This window comes from Xenopus laevis, chromosome 1S, assembly GCF_017654675.1.
Source record: "Xenopus laevis strain J_2021 chromosome 1S, Xenopus_laevis_v10.1, whole genome shotgun sequence".
Taxonomy (NCBI): domain Eukaryota; kingdom Metazoa; phylum Chordata; class Amphibia; order Anura; family Pipidae; genus Xenopus; species Xenopus laevis.
Genome location: NC_054372.1, coordinates 189,832,154 through 189,850,650, shown reverse-complemented (window position 1 = coordinate 189,850,650; position 18,497 = coordinate 189,832,154). Strand labels below are relative to the sequence as shown.

Here is an 18,497-nt window from a genome sequence, read left to right as displayed (position 1 = left end):
CCCCAAATCTCTCCCTAACTGGCCTTCAGGCTGGATCCCCTTAGCTCATAACAAGGTTACAGATATATAGAAACATTGGGGTAACAGTCACCCTGTTATAGTTCCAGGGGTACCCAGGGCAAAAATAAACACTCACCCCAAATCTCCCCCTTACCGACCTTCATGCTTGGCCCCCTTAGCTCATAACAAGGTTGCAGATATATAGAAACATTGGGGTAACACTCACCCTGCTATAGTTCCAGGGATACCCAGGGCACAAATAATCACTCACCCCAAATCTCCCCCTAACTGACCTTCAGACTGGGCCCCCTTAGCTCATATCGAGGTTATGCAAATTACGATTCGCTTCGGTATTCGGCTGAATCCAAAATAGTGGATTCGGTGCATATATATATATATATATATATATATATATATATATATATATATATCTATATCTATATATATATATATATATATATATATCTATATCTATATATATATATATATATATATATATATATATATATATATATATATATTTATATATATATATATATATATATATATATATATATATAGAAACATTGGGGTAACAGTCACCCTGTTATGGTTCCAGAGGTACCCAGGGCAAAAATAAACACTCACCCCAAATCTCCCCCTAACTGACCTTCAGGCTGGGCCCCCTTAGCTCATAACAAGGTTACAGATATATAGAAACATTGGGGTAACAGTCACCCTGCTATAGTTCCAGGGGTACCCAGGGTACAAATAATTACTCACCCCAAATCTCCCCCTAACTGACCTTCAGACTGGGCCCCCTTAGCTCATAACAAGGTTACAGATATATAGAAACATTGGGGTGCCACCCTGCTATAGTTCCAGGGGTACCCAGGGTACAAATAATAAGTCCAAATCTGGTGTAAGTTTAGGCTAATAAGACATGGTTATTTTCACCTTACCGTAAGTCTACTAAAAAAAAATCATATTAAACCCAATAGAATTATTTTGCGGCAATAAGGATTAATAGTGTCTTGGAATCAAGTACATTGAAAAAAAGGAATCATTTTTAAAATTTGAATGGTTTGAAATGGAGTATATGGGGGATAGCTCTTCCTATAATTAGGAGCTTTCTGGATAATGGGTTTCCAGATAACAGATCGTATACCTGTGTATATGACATGCAGGGGTTATACGTGGGCTGATGCCGCCCCCCTCTCCCGCTCCGTGCTTAAAAGTTTAGCGTCCGAGCAGGTCAAAAGGGGCAGTATCGCTAGTGCAATGAGTGCGTACTGTGCTTTCTGCACTAGCAGAGCCGAATTTCCGGTTTAAAAACTGGAAATTCGGCTCTTAAAGTTACAGGAGGTGGCTTGTTGCCGCCCCTTGTAACTGCCCGTTCACTGCCGCCTGAGGCAAGGTGCTCATCTCATGGCAGGAATGGCCCTGATGACATGTGCCATTAGCCTTACCCTTTAACATTTTTTTTCTCCCCTGCTACTCCTCTCCATTTCATAGCCATTACCAACTCTGCTTCCTAGGGGTGGCCTCATTCACCTACTGAATTTCTCACCCATGAGCTCAGAGATGTTTAGTGTCACTGGGGCACATTAAATGGGAACTTTCACAAAAATGAAAAATTAATATAAGCTTCAGCATACTGAAATCCAAAACTTTGTAAATATAATCAGTTAAATACTCTGCATTGTTTCTGAAATAATCAAGTTCACTATTCCTCTCTCAACATCTGTTTCTCTTCATTCTCTCTTCATGCAGCAGTTGGGTGTCAGATATTCATTGACAGTTAGATCCAATGTATCTTATAGGGGGCTCCTTTCCTAGCAGATGTATTAGAGCTCACTCAAATAATTGATTCCGGTACAAACAAAATCTAACAAAATAACTGCCTTTTGCACAAATTCTGCATGTAGAGAGACATGGTGATTTAAATAGAGTAAATTCTTATATATCTTCTAGGCAAAAGGAGCCCCCCTATTAGATATATTGGATCTAACTGTTAATGAATATCTGACATCCAACTCCTGCATGAAGAATGAAGAGAAACAGATGCTGAGAGAGGAATAGTGAAGATAAACTTGATTATTTCAGAAATGATGCAGAATATTTAATTGGTTGTATTTAGAAAGTTTCTTATTTCAGTATCGTGAAGCTTATATTACATCTTAATTTTTGCGATAGTTCCCCTTTAACTAAAACTGGGTACATTTGCCCCATTGCAGTGAAAGCTAGTTGTTTGCTAACTGCCACAGTAAGTCATTTTTCATGCACAGAATAATACACTGTTTTGTGTTAGAGCAGGAGATAGAATATCTATATCACTATTACATGATTTCCCAGTTCTGGAGGCAGGGGTGCTGGTCACAGAGACTTACAATAAGCCTGAGTAGTCATGCAGGGAAGCTGATAAGTCATTGTTATGCAATCAGCACAAATATGGGAGTCAATATGGGTTGTCTATAAGCCCACAGAGTCAATATTATTCAAAGGGAAAGGTATGACTTGTAATATCTGCACATATATTGCTTACTGGCAGTTCTGGCTAAGGTTGGATTTTGTGGACTAAGGGATCAGATGCAGTCGAGACTTCATTGGTGCTTTATGGCTAAGGTTAGTGGTATATTGGAATGATTTCCATGGGGGTGGGGGGGGGTGGCTTATCAATTGAAGGTAGTAAAGCTCCCCCAGGATGGGACTGTATGAACCAGAATGTATGCAGCAAAGAAATGATGTGCGACAACCATGTAATGCTATTTTGTTACAAAAATGTTCTCTGTATAACTATTATAGACACATTTAGGGCAGGGGCAGATTCGGGGAGATTTAATCGCCTCTTCTTCGGGGCGACAATCTCCCCAAACTGCCTTCACCCTTCCTTCCGCCTGCTAAAATGAAAAATAGCCTGCTGCAATGCACTTGCAGCGCTTTGATTTCCGAAGTTGTCCGAGGATTCCTCATGAGGCAGCTTCGGGCGACTTGGGAAATCGAAGTGTCATTGCGCTGGCGTTTTCTCATTATAGCAGGGGGAAGGCAATTCAGGGACATTGTTGCCCTGAAGAAGAGGCGATTAATGGGCAGGCGACTAAATATCCCCGAATCTGCCCGTGTGCCCCTGCCCTTATGAAAATTCAAGGACAAACTGCTGCATGAAGACAGAATGAAGAGAAACAGATGCTGAGAGAGGAATAGTGAACATAAACTTGAGCACAATATTTAATTGATTGTATTTAGAAAGTTTTTTACTTCAGTAAGAGGAAGCTTATATTAAATTTTCATTTTCACAATAGTTCCCCTTTACGGTGGCCATACATGGGCAGCTTGAAGCTTCAGACCTTGAGTAGCTTTGTAACATGTGTGACCACCTTAAGGGCTCTTATTGACGAGCGGTTGTAGCTGCGTTCCCCTGAGTTCCGTTTTTCTGTGTTCAGCCGCAGGGGAGTGCAGGAATAGACGCATTACGATTTTTCCAATGGGGTTGTACTCACACAGTAGGCGCCGAACCCAGGAAAAATGCAGCATGTTGCGTCTCAACCTGCGTTCGGCGCCTACACGCGCCTGTGTGAGTACAGCCCCATTGGAAAAAACATAATGCGTCTATTCCTGCGCTCCCCTGCGGCTGAATGCAGAAAAACGGAACGCAGGGGAGCGCAGCTTCAAACGCTCGTCAGTAAGAGCCTTAAGGCACTCTTAGTGCTCCAGTGCTTCTCATACTGATTTGTATTATACCTCCCAACTCAGATACAAAGTTTCTAAAATGTAATTGGCTTTTGGCACAGAGCCCAGAATACATAGCAGGTGCACTACGATACATTTGTTACAATTTCAGATAAGCAAAAAACAATTGTAACAATTTAAGATAAGCAAAGAAACAATTGTAACAATTTACAATAAACAGGGGTCTTGGGGAAATTGTGATTTGCAGCTTAAAGGGGTTGTTCACATTCCAAACACTTTTTTCAGTTTAGTAATTTTCAGATTGTTTCCAACAAATACAGACTTTTTTCAATTACTTTCCATTATTTTATTTTTTTACAGTTTTTCCAAAATCTAAGTTTAAGTTGAATGTTCTTGTCTCTTGTGTTTGAGTCTGGCAGCTCAGTAATTCAGGTGCAGACTCTGAACTGTTACAATTTTGCAACAGCAGCATTTCTGGAGTATTAACAACTATTGTATCAACTCTAACCGTTGCCTGTAATGAAAGTCAAGGATTCTGCTCAGCAGGGACAAAGATAAGAAATGTATCAACTAAATGTATCAATTTAGAACAGTTTACAGGGTCGGCGACCCCCTCCCAGAACTGCTTTAGAAAGTGAAAAAGGACACTTTACAATTCAATATTAGAAAAACCAAAATCTATTAGAAAATAGAAAGTAATTGGAAAAAGTCATTATTTCTGGTGATCTGTCTGAAAACAATCAGTTGTTCGAAGGTGAACAACCCCTTTAAAGGGAAATTCACCTTCCTTAGCAAAACTGTAATAACACATAAAACTCACAGAAATGTGTTCAAACTTTCATAACCTGCCAAATTTTGTTTAATGAAGCTGGTCATTAGGGGGTGTGGTCACAAAAATGGGCGTGGTCAAAATGTTGCCACAGCAAATCTTTTTGTCTCTCTTTCTGTATCCAAAATTTTGGGAAGTATGTTGTATGATATATCACCAGTAAGGCAGCGACAGGGGACTCATCACTTACATATGTTCATGCTCAGGCTTTATTTGGACAATTGGACTGATTGTCAGATAACTCAACTGTCACCTTACATATGTATATGGTCATCCTTTGTTGCTGCCGTCTCTATATCAGATGGGACCAATGCACTTTTCTTTCTATTGACAATGGCTCCTATTGCTGAACTTTATTTTATATCTGTATTCCCCAATAATTGTACCTTCATTATCACGAACAATATCGCTATAAATGCAATCAGAGCTTATTTTGCCAACTGTTTTCTGTTTATTTTGAGTCTGTATAAATTAAAGGAAGGTTAATGAGGTGGAGAAACGCATAACAGTGGGTGCTGAGTCGCTTCTGATTCATTAAACAAGAAGATTGCAGGGTGAGCTTTTCCAGCGGCAGCCGGCAAACAGTATTGTATAAGGAATAACATAGTGATCCCCGCTGCAGCAATAATAATAATAATCATGAGCATTATTGCTCCATACACACTCTGCATTTTACCTGATGGCAGGCAATTCTGAGCACCATACACATAGGGGCCGATTCACTAACTTCGAGTGAAGGATTCGAAGGTAAAAATCTTCGAATTTCAAAGTTTTTTTTGGGCTACTTCGACCATCGAATGGGCGATTACGACTACGACTTCGAATCGAAGGATTCGAAGTAAAAATTGTTTGACTATTCGACCATTCGATAGTCGAAAAACTTCGACCCCCTAGTTCGCCACCTAAAAGCTACCGAAGTCAATGTTAGCCTATGGGGAAGTTCCCCATAGGCTTGGCTAACTTTTTTTGATCGAAGGATATTCCTTCAATCGTTGGATTAAAATCCTTCGAATCGTTCAATTCAAAGGATTTTATCGTTCGATCGAAGGAATTATCCTTCGATCGAACTATCTGCGCTAAATCCTTCGACTTCGATATTCGAAGTCGAAGGATTTTAATTCCTAGTCGAATATCGAGGGTTAATTAACCCTCGATATTCGACCCATAGTGAATCGGCCCCATAATGTGTCTGAGAGATAAAGAACTCGTGGAAACACCCGGGCTGAGTTCTACTCTCGTCAAGGGGCTGAATTTTATAATTTATAACTATACTGGTTTAGGACCTGTTATCCTGAATGCCAGAGGTTTTCCAGATAACAGATCTTTCTGTAATTTGGATCTTCATACCTTAAAGGCTGAAGGAAATAAAAACAAAACCTACTTCATCATGTTTGCCATTAGGCCCCCTCCTGAAACGCCGCATTAAAAACTCGAATATCATTGCTGCTTTTGTTCCAAAGTTTTGCCGCTGTTAACAGTTTGGCGCCGCAATTTTCGAATTGGCGCCGCAATTTTCAAATTGGCGCATCACTTCCGCCCTACAATTCCTTGTAGCTGCGCATGTGACCGCGTCGTCATCAGGGAAGACTCTTGTACCGCTGGGTGTCCTATTCAGATGCATTTCTGGACAGCAGCCAGGGCATTCTTTTACATATATGTTAAAACTTTTTTAAAAAAATGATTGCAGCACAAAGATTAAGGGAAAAACGAATGAGGGAATGCTTGGTGGTAAAGATATATATACTCTTCAATGGCAACACTTAGGGGCAGATTCCCTAAAGGGCGAAGTGACTAGCGAAAATTCGCCAGCGTGACGTCATTCAGGCGCTTCGCAGATTTCAGTGCAAGCGCAACTTCGCTAGCGAAAGAGACAGACGATAACGATCATTCGTTTTCTATCGTCAGGCAAATTTTTGCTCTGGCGAATGGACGTAACTCCACAAATTCACTAAGATGCGGATTTTATTGAACATTACCTCTTTTGCCAGACTTACCTTCGCCACCTCAGACCAGGCGAAGTGCAATGGAGTGCATTCCTCAATTTTTAGTGGAAAAATGTTCTGAGTCCCAAAAACGCTGGCGTCTTTTTTTCAGGGTCCGTAAAAACCTTTTTTGGGTAACCGGGTTCCCCCCTACACTTTCTAACATAAACTATACACTGGGCTCATGTGTAGGGCAATATAACTATTTTATTTTATTTTATTAAAGTTCCCTGGACTTGTGTAAGTATAATGTATTTGCTGCAACCTATACATCCACTCAATTTTATTATTTCCTGCTGTATGCAAATTAGGCAACGCAAGAGCATCTTCGCTTTGATTGCCGAAGTAACGCTAGCAAAAATTCGCCAGCGTTCCGCGCCCTGGACGCAACTTTACATTTTATTAATTGGCGTTGTCCTAGCAAATTTACGCCTGGCGAAGTGTTGCGGTGGCTGCGAAGCCGTCGATGGCGAATTTTCGCAGGTTAGGGAATTTGCCCCTTAGAGCTTAAGTTTATTTTTGACTTTCCTTCTCCTTTAAGTCTACTAGAAAATCATGTAAACATTAAATAAACCCAATAGGCTGGTTTTGCCTCCAATAAGGATTAATTATATCTTAGTTGGGATCAAATACAAGTTACTGTTTTAATATATTTCAGAGAAAAAGGAAATACTTTTAAAAAATTTGGATTATTTGGATATTATTTAACGGGATTTCTGGATAATGGATCCCATACCTTTACACTGATTAATGATACCAACAGAGAGTGAAAGATCAGTCCTGTGGGGGTGTATAGGATTCCATGTTGTCCCTCTTGGGCCTTTCTTCAGTTCCTGTAACAGCCCATGATACACAATTATTATTATTCTATCTCGTTAGGCCACATTTGCATTAAGAGATACAGTTGCTTTGCCTATGTTGTGCCATTCACCATTCTATCTCAGTTCTTATGTGTCTGTTTTAGCCTATCTAGTCCCACCTGGGATTATTGACCACACTGTATTTCCCAGCAGTCCCTGTGGGCTGTCTGTATGTTTATAAATTAATTTTGCTCACACAAACAAGTTGAAGATCGATGTGAATGTGTCTGTTACATTGATCATAAGGTCATTCTGGTTTCTCACCGCGTATAACATATATTTTCCCGTCCAGAAATGTCAGTGGGTCCGTTGAACAGATGGTAACCAGGCAGTTCTTGTAAATTCAATCCAGACATTAAGGAGCTCTAGGCTGTTCTTCAGGAAAGCAAATATTTGCTCTGCATCTTGTTCTTAGATGAAAAGAAATATTAGAGGCGCTACATGAATATTGTTGGTGGCCAGGAACTGGCTGACGTTTGGTACTGTATATACTTGAGTATAAGCCGAGTTTTTCAGCCCCCAAAATATGCTGAAAAACTCTACCTCGGCTTATACTCGGGCCAAGCGCAAAAACGGTCGCTGGCGCCTAAAAATAGTCGCCGGCGTCCAAGAATGGTTGCCGGCATCCAAAAACGAGACACTGGCACCTCCAATGGGAGCAGAAACCCTCATTTTTTTTTATTGAAACTTACCAGAAGCTGCTGCATTTCTCACCCTCGGCTTATACTCGAGTCAATGAGCTTTCCCAGTTTTTGGAGGTAAAATTAGGTACCTCGGCTTATATTCGGGACGGCTTATACTCGAGTATATACGGTATATTCAATCAAACAAGAAATGACACTTGTTTTGGGGAGGATCATGTGATTATTACATACATATCCATAATGTAGCTCCCACTCAGAATAATGAGTATGTCCTACTGATTCTTTTCCTGTGCAAAGTCTCTTTATCTCTGCTTACTTGGAGGTTCATTCTAGTGCAGCCAACTTGAAGAATTGTTGTACTTAGAAATAGGATTACTACAGGAACTTGGATCTAATGTCTTTAGGCCTTTTTCCTTTACAGAGATCATAATATTTATAGCAACATGTGTATTTGTGGCCAGTTTAAAGACCTGAAATGCTTCAATGTGGACAATTTTAAAACCTAATTATACAGGTATGTGACCTGTTATCCAGAATAACAGATCTTTGCCTAATTTGGGTCTTCATACCTTAAGTCTACTAGAAAATCATGTAAACATTAAATAAACCCAATAGGTTGGTTTTGCCTCCAATGAGGATTAATTATATCTTAGTTGGGATCAAGTACAAGATACTGTTTTATTATTACACAGAAAAAGGAAATCATTTGTAAAAATCTGGATTATTTGATTATAATGGAGTCTATGGGGGAGGTTCATTCCATAATTCGGAACTTTTGGAAAACAGGTTTCCGAATAACAGATCCCATACCATTGAGAAGGATAGGGATTTGCCCCAATTAAAATAATATAGGGAGAGGAAATATGAAGCAGTTTTCATCTTAAATTGCCAGGGCTTGGGCTTAATCATGCTCAGTTTGCTCCTTTCTCAATCTCCCTTTTCCCCCTCCTTCCGCCTGCTGTAATCTGAGCCCAGAGCTATGAGTGAGCAGGGAGAGACTCAGGCAGGAAGTGATGTCACACCAAGCTAATATGGCTGCTGCTATCCTAAACAAACATAGAGAGCTTCTAGAGCTGTTTACTCGGGTAAGGTAAAGCATTCTGCAGAATAAATATAGTGTTATAGCTTGCACTATTGTGGCTAATCTATTAAATAAACTGCTTCGGTAGCTTTCCTCTTCCTTTAAATGAGTTGTTTTGTTTGTTGATATTTGTGTCCTTAAGATTTTCATTTGAGTAGTGTTCCACCCAATATTTGGGAGTCTGCAGCCAATCTGATTGCATTTCTGCATCAAAGACTCGGTCACAGTGAATAAAATGAAGCTTGCGGCTCTCTTACCAAGTGAAAGCAAAGTGAAGCAAAGAAAAAAAATTTCCGCAGAGGCTCCACATTTCCACAGTAAAGAAAAACAGATGAAAGAGCTGCTTTCCTTCCCCTTTGAAAAATCACTAAAGCAATTCAGAATAGTGCTGTATATCGTCTGACATCTCAGCGCTTCTTGGCTTTTATAGACCTGCGGGATTTCCGGCAAATTATTCTGAACCACCACTGTGCAGGGAATCGTTATTGATAACGGCGCTGTGTTTTTATAAAGCTGATTTGTTATGAAAACGGGAAAATTGGGTAAAATGAAAACCAATTGAAAATTGTCCCTCTCGACATCATTCTAAAAATGAACTCAAATGTGAACAACCCCTGGAAGACAACAGTTTTGTGATGCATTGCTTAGTGAGGGTTGTTCACCCTTGAGTTAACTTTCAGTATGATGTAGAGAGGGATATTCTGAGACAATTTGCAATTGGTTTTCATCTTTTATTATTTGTGGTTTTTGAGTTATTTAGCCTTTTATTCAGCAGCTCTCCAGTTTGCTACGGCAGCAAACTGGTTGCTAGGGCCCAAATTATCATTGCAACCATATGCATTGGTTTGAATGAGAATATGGAATATTGATAGGGGAGGGTCTGAATAGAAAGATAAGTAATACAAAGTAGCAATGACAATAAATGTGCAGCCTTACAGAGCATTTGTTTTTAGACGGGGGTCAGTGACCCCCATTTGAAAGCTGGAAAGAGTCCAAAGAAAAAGGCAAATTATTCAAAAACTATTCAAAATAAATAATGAATACCAATTGAAAAGTTGCTTAGAATCGGCCATTCTGTAACATACTGAAAGTTAACTTGAAGCTAAACTACAAACACCGATGTTGGATCTCATCTGTTTGAATAGCAAATTGTCAATACACTGGGCCCTGTCTGTAACTGAGGATAAACCCTAAATGCCAGCAGGCTTGTTTCGCTCCATTAGCCGATTCATGATTTTGCCGTTGCTATTCTACTATTCTACTCCTAGGGATCCATGGTTCTTATGGCAAGTTTTCCTAAATTCTGTACCGTTTCTGAAATAATCAAATTTATCTTCACTATCCCTCTAGCAGATGAATTAGCTCACTCTATTAAAATCACCAGACATCATGTCTCTCTACATGCAGGATTTGTGCAAAAGGCAGTTATTTTGTTAGATTTTGTTTGTGCTGGAATCAGTTATTTGAGTGAGCTCTAATTCATCTGCTAGGAAAGGAGCCCCCCCTATAAAATATATTGGATCTAACTGTCAATGATTATCCGACACCCAACTGCTGCATGAAGACAGAATGAAGAGAAACAGATGATGAGAGAGGGATAGTGAAGATAAACTTGATTATTTCTGAAACAATACAGAGTATTTAACACCCATAAGAAATATTGGATCTGTCAATGAATCTGTCAATCTTATTTCAGCATGATGAAGCTTATATTACATTTTCATTTTCACGATAGATCCTCTTTAAAGGGAAAACATGTTTTTTTTTTAAAACACATCAGTGTGCTACTCCAGCAGAATTCTGCACTGAAATCCATTTCTCAAAAGAGCAAACTGTTTTTTTTTATATTCAGTTTTGAAATCTGACATGGGACTAGACATTTTGTCAATTTCCCAGCTGCCCCCAGTCATGTGACTTGTGCCTGCACTTTAGGAGAGAAATGCTTTCTGGCAGGCTGCTGTTTTTCCTTCTCAATGTAACTGAATGTGTCTCAGTGGGACCTGGATTTTACTATTGAGTGCTGTTCTTAGATCTACCAGGCAGCTGTTATCTTGTGTTAGGGAGCTGCTATCTGGTTACCTTCCCATTGTTCTTTTGTTTGGCTGCTGGGGGGAAAAAGGGAGGGGGTGATAGTACTCCAACTTGCCCTAGATATTCTTCATTATACAAGGCTATAAAAGTCCCTTTGTATTGCATTTTACATGCGCTAAAACTGACAGCCAGCAAATCAAAGCTTTTCTAAACTGCCCCCTTTTTTTGCACCTAAAGCAGATTAAATGTAAACACAAGTGCTCAAGCTATAGGCGTCTTTATCAATTGCCTGTCTCTTCCTACTCCCTAACCCAAGCGGTTAGAAGGTGCAGTTAGTGCTTGCGGCCACTAGATGTAGCTGAACTACCCAGATCTTGCTCAGCTTTTGGCCACCAGCTTGCAGCACATACTTACACTGTTGTGTGTTCAAACATGGAACTGATTGTTGCCTTCAGCAATAAACACTACTCCCCACACTTGTGTATTCAATGTATCCCATGAGAATAAAGAGTCTGTTTGATATGAAATCCGCTTCATATTCCAGATAGGAAGGTACAAATCATATCCCTTTCTCCGTGTGTGTATAGCAACAGGGTTTTGCTTACTGTATATGTGGGGCTTATTTATAAACACTGGGCAAATTTGTCCGTGGGCAGTAACCCATAGCAACCAATCAGTGTTCTGCTTTATTTCAGCAGCTGCAGGTATAACAATGAGTGCAACAATCTGATTGGGTCTTTGCCCAGTCTTTATAAATGACACCCAATGGGTTATGGATGCAGCATTATATGTACTTACATGTTCAGAAGAGGGATGAAGGAAAATTAGGACTTCAATTCAAAGGGGAAAAAACTATGATAATCAGATATGTCCAACCTCCGCTCTACAATACCCACCTTCTAAACTGGTAACACTTGATAGGGAGCATGCTCAGTAGGGGTATCTACTACAGGTATGGGACCTTTTATGTGGTAAATCCCAGGTCCCAAGCATTCTGGATAAAAGGTCCCATACCTGTAGTAGATACCCCTACTGAGCATGCTCCCTATCAAGTGTTACCAGTTTAGAAGGTGGGTATTGTAGAGCGGAGGTTGGACATATCTGATTATCATAGTTTTTTCCCCTTTGAATTGAAGTCCTAATTTTCCTTCATCCCTCTTCTGAACATGTAAGTACATATAATGCTGCATCCATAACCCATTGGGTGTCATTTATAAAGACTGGGCAAAGACCCAATCAGATTGTTGCACCCAGAGTTATACCTGCAGCTGCTGAAATATTTTTTAAATATTTGGACTATTTGGATAAATGGAGTCTATGGGAGACAGCCTTTCCATAGTTCAGAGCTTTCTGGATAAAGGGTTTCCAGATAACTGATCCTATACCTGTACCTCTAAATAATGTATTGTGGTATTATATTACCCATACACCTACATGCTAGACAAGCTTTTGTATGCTTTGATTTTTTTTGTCACCTTTAAGTTAGTTAACGTTAGTATGTTATAGAATAACCAGTTTTAAACAGCTTTTCAGTCAGTCGTCATTTTTTAAACTGTTTTTTTAATTATTAGCTTTCTTCTTTTGACTCTTTTCATCAAATAGGGGTCACTGACCCCGTCCAAAACAAGAAATGCTCTGTAAGGCTACACATGTATTGTTATTGCTATTTTTTATTACTCATCATTTTTTATTCAAGTACTCTGATATTCTCTTATTTAAATCAACGCATGGTTGCTAGGGTAATTTGGACCCTAGCAACCAGATTGCTGAAATTGCAAACTGGAGAGCTGCTGAATAAAAAGCTAAATAACTCAAAAACCACAAATAATAAAAAATGAAAACCGAAGACAAATTGTCTCAGACTATCCCTCTCTCCATCATACTAAAATTCAAATTAAAGTTGAACAACCCCTTTAAAATGGTTTGACTGGCAGATTAGAACTGCCATACGTAGTGATGGGCGTAACATATCCCTGGTTCTTTCCCCCTGGTAATATCCCCACCATTTCCCAAACCCTCCAGTGTAATCCATTCTGCCCCAATCCCAAACCCTACAATGATGCTCCAATAAAATGACCATCTCTGATGTCACTGGAATGCGTAGTCACAATATATGGGTCACAATATATATGCGTGCAGTAAAGCATTGCGTTACTTGTTGGCGATATATATATATATATATATATATAGTCCTTGTGTTTTCTCCGCACTCCAAAAGACAAATGACCCAGGTGCTACCCGTAATAGAATAAATAAATATAGACATGAATGGGTGCATACCAGGAACGTTTAAGACAAAATTTCTTTAAAAATTAAACATACTTTATTAGAATACTTAAAAACAGGCCCACCGAAAAAAGGCTTATGAAAAAAACAAAAGTGTTTATTTAGCAAAATATGTAGCAATATAGCCTTTCTCAAAGTGCTAGCCGAAACGTCAGTCGTATTTTGGTAAATAAACACTTTTTTTGTTTTTTTCATAAGACCTGTGTGTGCGAGCCTTTTTCGGTCCTGCATTAATTGTTTCAGGCTACATGCACCCAGGCACTGTTCACTCTTAAGGTGGCCATACACGGGCCGATAAAAGCTGCCGACAGACTGTGTCGGCAGCTTATTGGGCCGTGTATGGGGGCCCCCGACGGGCTTCCCCGATCGAGATCTGGCCGAAAGTCGGCCAGATCTCGATCGGATGGGACAGAAAATCCCGTCGGATCGCGGCCGCATCTGTTCGTTGATGCTGTCCCGCGATCCGACCGCCCGTTTGCCGAATGCTAGGATCCGATCGTTGGGCCCTAGGGCCCACGATCGGATCTGCCCGATATTGCCCACCTCAAGGTGGGCATATCGGAGGGAGATCCGCTCGTTTGGCGATTTAATACGAGTTGTGCCGACATCAAGCTGTGTGTGTGTGTGTGTGTGTGTATATATATATATATATATATATATATATATATATATATCTATAAATAAATATAAATAAATAATGATGATGGTACATTTGAATTTGGATAAATATTTACAATGCTTTTGTAACAATATGTTTTGCTTTGCAGTGATCCCTATGTGAAACTGTCCCTGTATGTGGCAGATGAAAACCGAGAGCTTGCGTTGGTCCAGACAAAGACAATAAAGAAGGTAAGTCCCGGTGACTTATAGCCTTCTCATGTTCTGCTCATATAAAGGAGGATGTTTTGTTTGACAACAACATTAATAGGCAGGTCAGGCCAAAACACAAGGGCTTGTTTATGGACACAAATACAAAGTACAACATTGTGAACAGGATCCCATAACACATAAAACTTCCACAGTCAGCCACCTTCAACTTTACATCACAGATCTACGGGGTAGAGGATGCTGGGATCTGTAGTTCAGCTAAGCTATTTCCATTTCTGCCTTTACCCTTTTATGTGTTTGTCTTCCTTCTAAATTATGGATGTGAGTCATCAGAATGATTATAGTGCATCTAAATAAACCACAATTATAACAGATAAGTAATTATTCATCCAATTGTCTTGTAACATTCATAAATAGAATTCTATAAATGTATCACATCTCCCATGTGCTCCGCACTTCCTGCTCTGCCTTGTGCTGCAGGGTTCCAATTCCTGATTAGGAATCCATAGGGAGAGAGTAGAAATACTGTGTCTTCCCTGTTCCACTGCACGTGCATTACCATGTGGCTTAGATATGAGGGAAACAGCCTCACATCATAGCCGCAGCGCCCATCCGCGCCTTTATGACGCCTGAGGCGGCCTTCCGTTGCCGCCCCACATTTTCTGCGCAGGAGGGGGTCGGGGCGCAATTGCGCTCTCTGCACTAGAAGAGCCGAATTTCCGGGTTGAAAACCGGAAATTCGGCTCTTAGTTACCAGGAGCGGCATTTTTGCCGCCCCTGGTAACCAGGGGGTGCTGCCGCCTGAGGCGAGTGTCTCAACTCGCCTCATTGGTGGAGCGCCCCTACATAGCCAGGTACCCAGGGGTCTGCCCACGGAATTCCCGCACTGTCGAGGAATCAGGGATTTTCTGCCCAAAATCCAACCACTTTGCGGCTCTTCTGCAGGTACCACGGGTCTCTAAGCTGCTGTCTTCATCCATCCAAACTAGTTATCAAAAAATAGAAATTGGTTTTCATGTTTCATTTGAAAAGCACTTTTATTATACAGATTTTTGTGTCTGGGTGACAGATCCACTTTAAAATCAGGGAAATGCACCCATTGAAATGCATTATAAATTGGTGGGACCACAAATAAAAAAATGTAAAATGCGGGGGAACTTCTTTAAAATTGAGGTTTTAACTGTATAACCGTAGTTATCCCAATATCCAGGGACTCACTGTTAGATGCATTATTATTATATTATTATTATTATTATTATTGATGCATGCAGAAATAAGCTGACTGTGAAGCAGTATGACATTTTGAACATGTAGAGAATTGTTCTGTATGTTCTATAACTTGGCAGGCGTCCCATATACCTCGATGAATATCATATAAATATACTGTGAAGAACCGCTCCCAGTTGTCACCTGGATAACATCTCCCAGTAGTGTTTATCTCTTTATATCTATTCCTAACTGCAATTATTTCCACGTACACCCCAACCTATTGAGTAAGCAACTTATTCTCCGTATATCATCAATATACCTACTGCTTCTCCAAGGTGTGGATGAGGAGGGTGGGTGAAAGAATATTTAAAAGACAATATTATAAACCATCTCAGAATTCTATTCTCAGCCCGTCCATGTTTTCCTCAGCTCCTGGATTTAGACATCTCACACTCTTCTACAATGGGGAATGAGTTCAAACCAAGTTTATGCACCATGCCCATCTGCCAAAAAACATCATTTTGTCTTTTAGATGGGGTCAGTGACCCCTATTTCAAAGCTGAAGAAGTCCTGCAAATAATTAGAAAATTATAAAAAAAAATGAAGGGCGATTGAAAGTTGCTTAGAATTAACCATTCTATTAAAGATTGGTTTTCTAGCTAATAGAGTACAGGTATGGAATTAGTTATCTGGAAACCCATTATCCAGAAAGCTCTGTATTACAGTAAGACCATCTCCCATAGACTCCATTTTATCCAAATAATCCATATGATTTCCTTTTTCTGTATAATAATAAAACAGTAGCTTGTACTTGATCCCAATTAATATAATTAACCCTTAGTGGAGGCAAAACCAGCCTAATGGGTTTATGTAATGTTTATATGATTTTATAGTAGACTTAAAGAATGAAGATCCAAATTACAGAAAGATCCATTATCCAGAAAACCCCTGGTCCCGAGCATTCTGGACAGCAGGTCCCATACCTGTAAGTATAAGTGCAATCAGTGATGCACGCCTCCATATAATTAGAGGGGTACCAACTGCCACAAGGTACACGGTACAGGCAGGGTCGGACTGGGGGGCCCAGGGCCCACTGGGACTCCTATCCAGGGCCCCCTCCGACCCCCCTGCCTCCCTACTATGACACGCCGAGCACGAATGCGCAAAGGCACTGCTTAGCGCGTAAAAAAGCGTTTTTTTTTTGTCAAGTACGATCGGAACGGTGGACTGGCCCGGTGGGGGCCCATTAAGTGAGGCAACTTCAGGCGACTATAGAAAAGGTGACTTTTCATGCTAGCCTATGGGGAAAAACGCAGAGGCAGTTCGGGGAAATAGTCGCGCAAAAGACGAGGCGATTAGTCGCCAGGCGACAAAATCTCCCCGAATCTCCTCGTGTGGCCTTACCCTGAGGGTCGAGGCCCACCTGTTTTTTTCCCGGTATCCCGCCCTGCCAGTTCGACACCTTGTACAGGTATGGGACCAGTAAACCAGAATGCCCTGACCTGGGATTTTCTGGATAAGGGGTATTCCTGTAGATTGGATCAATATATCTTAAGTCTACTAAAAAATTATTTAAAACTTAAACTCAACAGGCTGGTTTTGCTTCCAATAAGGATTCATTATATCTTAGTTGGGATCGAGTACAAGCTCCTGTTTTATTATTACACAGAAAAAGGAAATGAATATTACAGGCACAGACCGGCTTCAGTTCCCTATCAGGTCCTGCTAGCTGCTGATTGGTTCCTGTCCTACAGTGAGAGCCCCCCTGCACAGCCTGGGAATTCAGGGAGCAGGAAGTGGAAGAGAAGGGAGGGATTATTAGGGTTTTTGCAGAAATATTCAATAAATCAACCTGAAACACTAACTTTTAAGCACAATTCTTCTATATCTAAATGAGTATAATGTTATTTTTTACATAAAATGTCTCCTTTAATAACAGGAGGAGCTCTTTGCACATTAAACACCCTTGGACTAGATCCGAAGTTTCGTATATTTTGTGGCATAAATTTCATTTATTTCTTATTGACTTGGCAAAGCAAAGTTATTCAATGCACCCAGCCGCTAGTATTACACCCTGAGCACATTCCACAGATGCTATTGCTGGATCCTGTTCTCTTCTACCTTTCTATCCACATTACTTGTGAGTAAATAAACACTAAACAGCCTAACCTGAATAAATCCAGCACTCACTGACCCATGTTTCACCACCCACAACTGTTTACTGTATCTCTGTGCTGAACGGCACCAGCTCATTTGCTCTGCTACTGCCCAGAACCAGAATGTGACTTGGAAAATCCTGTATTAACTATGCAGAGCTGAACCGGCCAGGGCTGTGTGTGAATGGTGGGGAATGATTCTGCCTTCTGTGCTTTACTGCTGGAAATCATCAGCTGTCAGGTAGGGGGAACTGGCAGTTACATTGGAGAGGAGCCAGTGAGAACGAAGCTGAATAAGTGCCGGATATAATTGTTATAGGTTCTGTGCGGAAAATGCAGATTCTAAACCGAAAAGTGAATTATTATCACGTGCAATGCCACGGACACTCCTGTACACTAATTAAAAGGCCCTTTACTCAATTTCCCTCTATCTCCCCCTTACCCCTATTTTTCTCTCTACCTCTTACTACATTTCTCTTTGTTACCTGTGTTTCTCTTTCTTTCTACCTCTTACCCCCTTTTTTCTCTTTCTTCTTACCTATATTTTTCTCACTTTTTGCCTCTTAACCCTATTTCCCACTTTCTACCTATCAACTATATTTCATACCTCTCAACTGTCCCATTTTAGAGGGACAGTCCCTTTTTTGACAGCTCAACCCGCAGTCCCTCATTTGTACTGGCAAGTCCCGATTTTCTCTGCACTGAACAGTCAGATAAAGAAACAAAGTTTCTAACTTAATTGGCTTTCGGCAGAGAGCCCAGAATAGCCGCAGCTGTAGAGAAGATACTTTTGTAACAATTTTGAGATAAGCAAATAATTAATTGTAACAATATAAGATAACAGGTCTCTTGGGAGAAGTTAGACTCACAGCTTAAAGGGCAATTCACCTTCATTAGCAAAACTGTAATAACTGAAAAAAAA

At 40.3% G+C, this 18,497-nt stretch overlaps 1 protein-coding gene across 5 annotated transcripts in view; it reads left to right on the top strand.

Moving 5' to 3' along the window:
- nedd4l.S (NEDD4 like E3 ubiquitin protein ligase S homeolog) overlaps positions 1–18,497 on the top strand; it is a 255,233-nt gene that overhangs the window by 96,333 nt on the left and 140,403 nt on the right. For all 5 annotated transcript variants that reach the window (XM_018235316.2, XM_018235308.2, XM_018235302.2 and 2 more), the window contains 1 exon segment: positions 14,150–14,231. In XM_018235316.2, the coding sequence (XP_018090805.1) occupies positions 14,150–14,231 (82 nt within the window).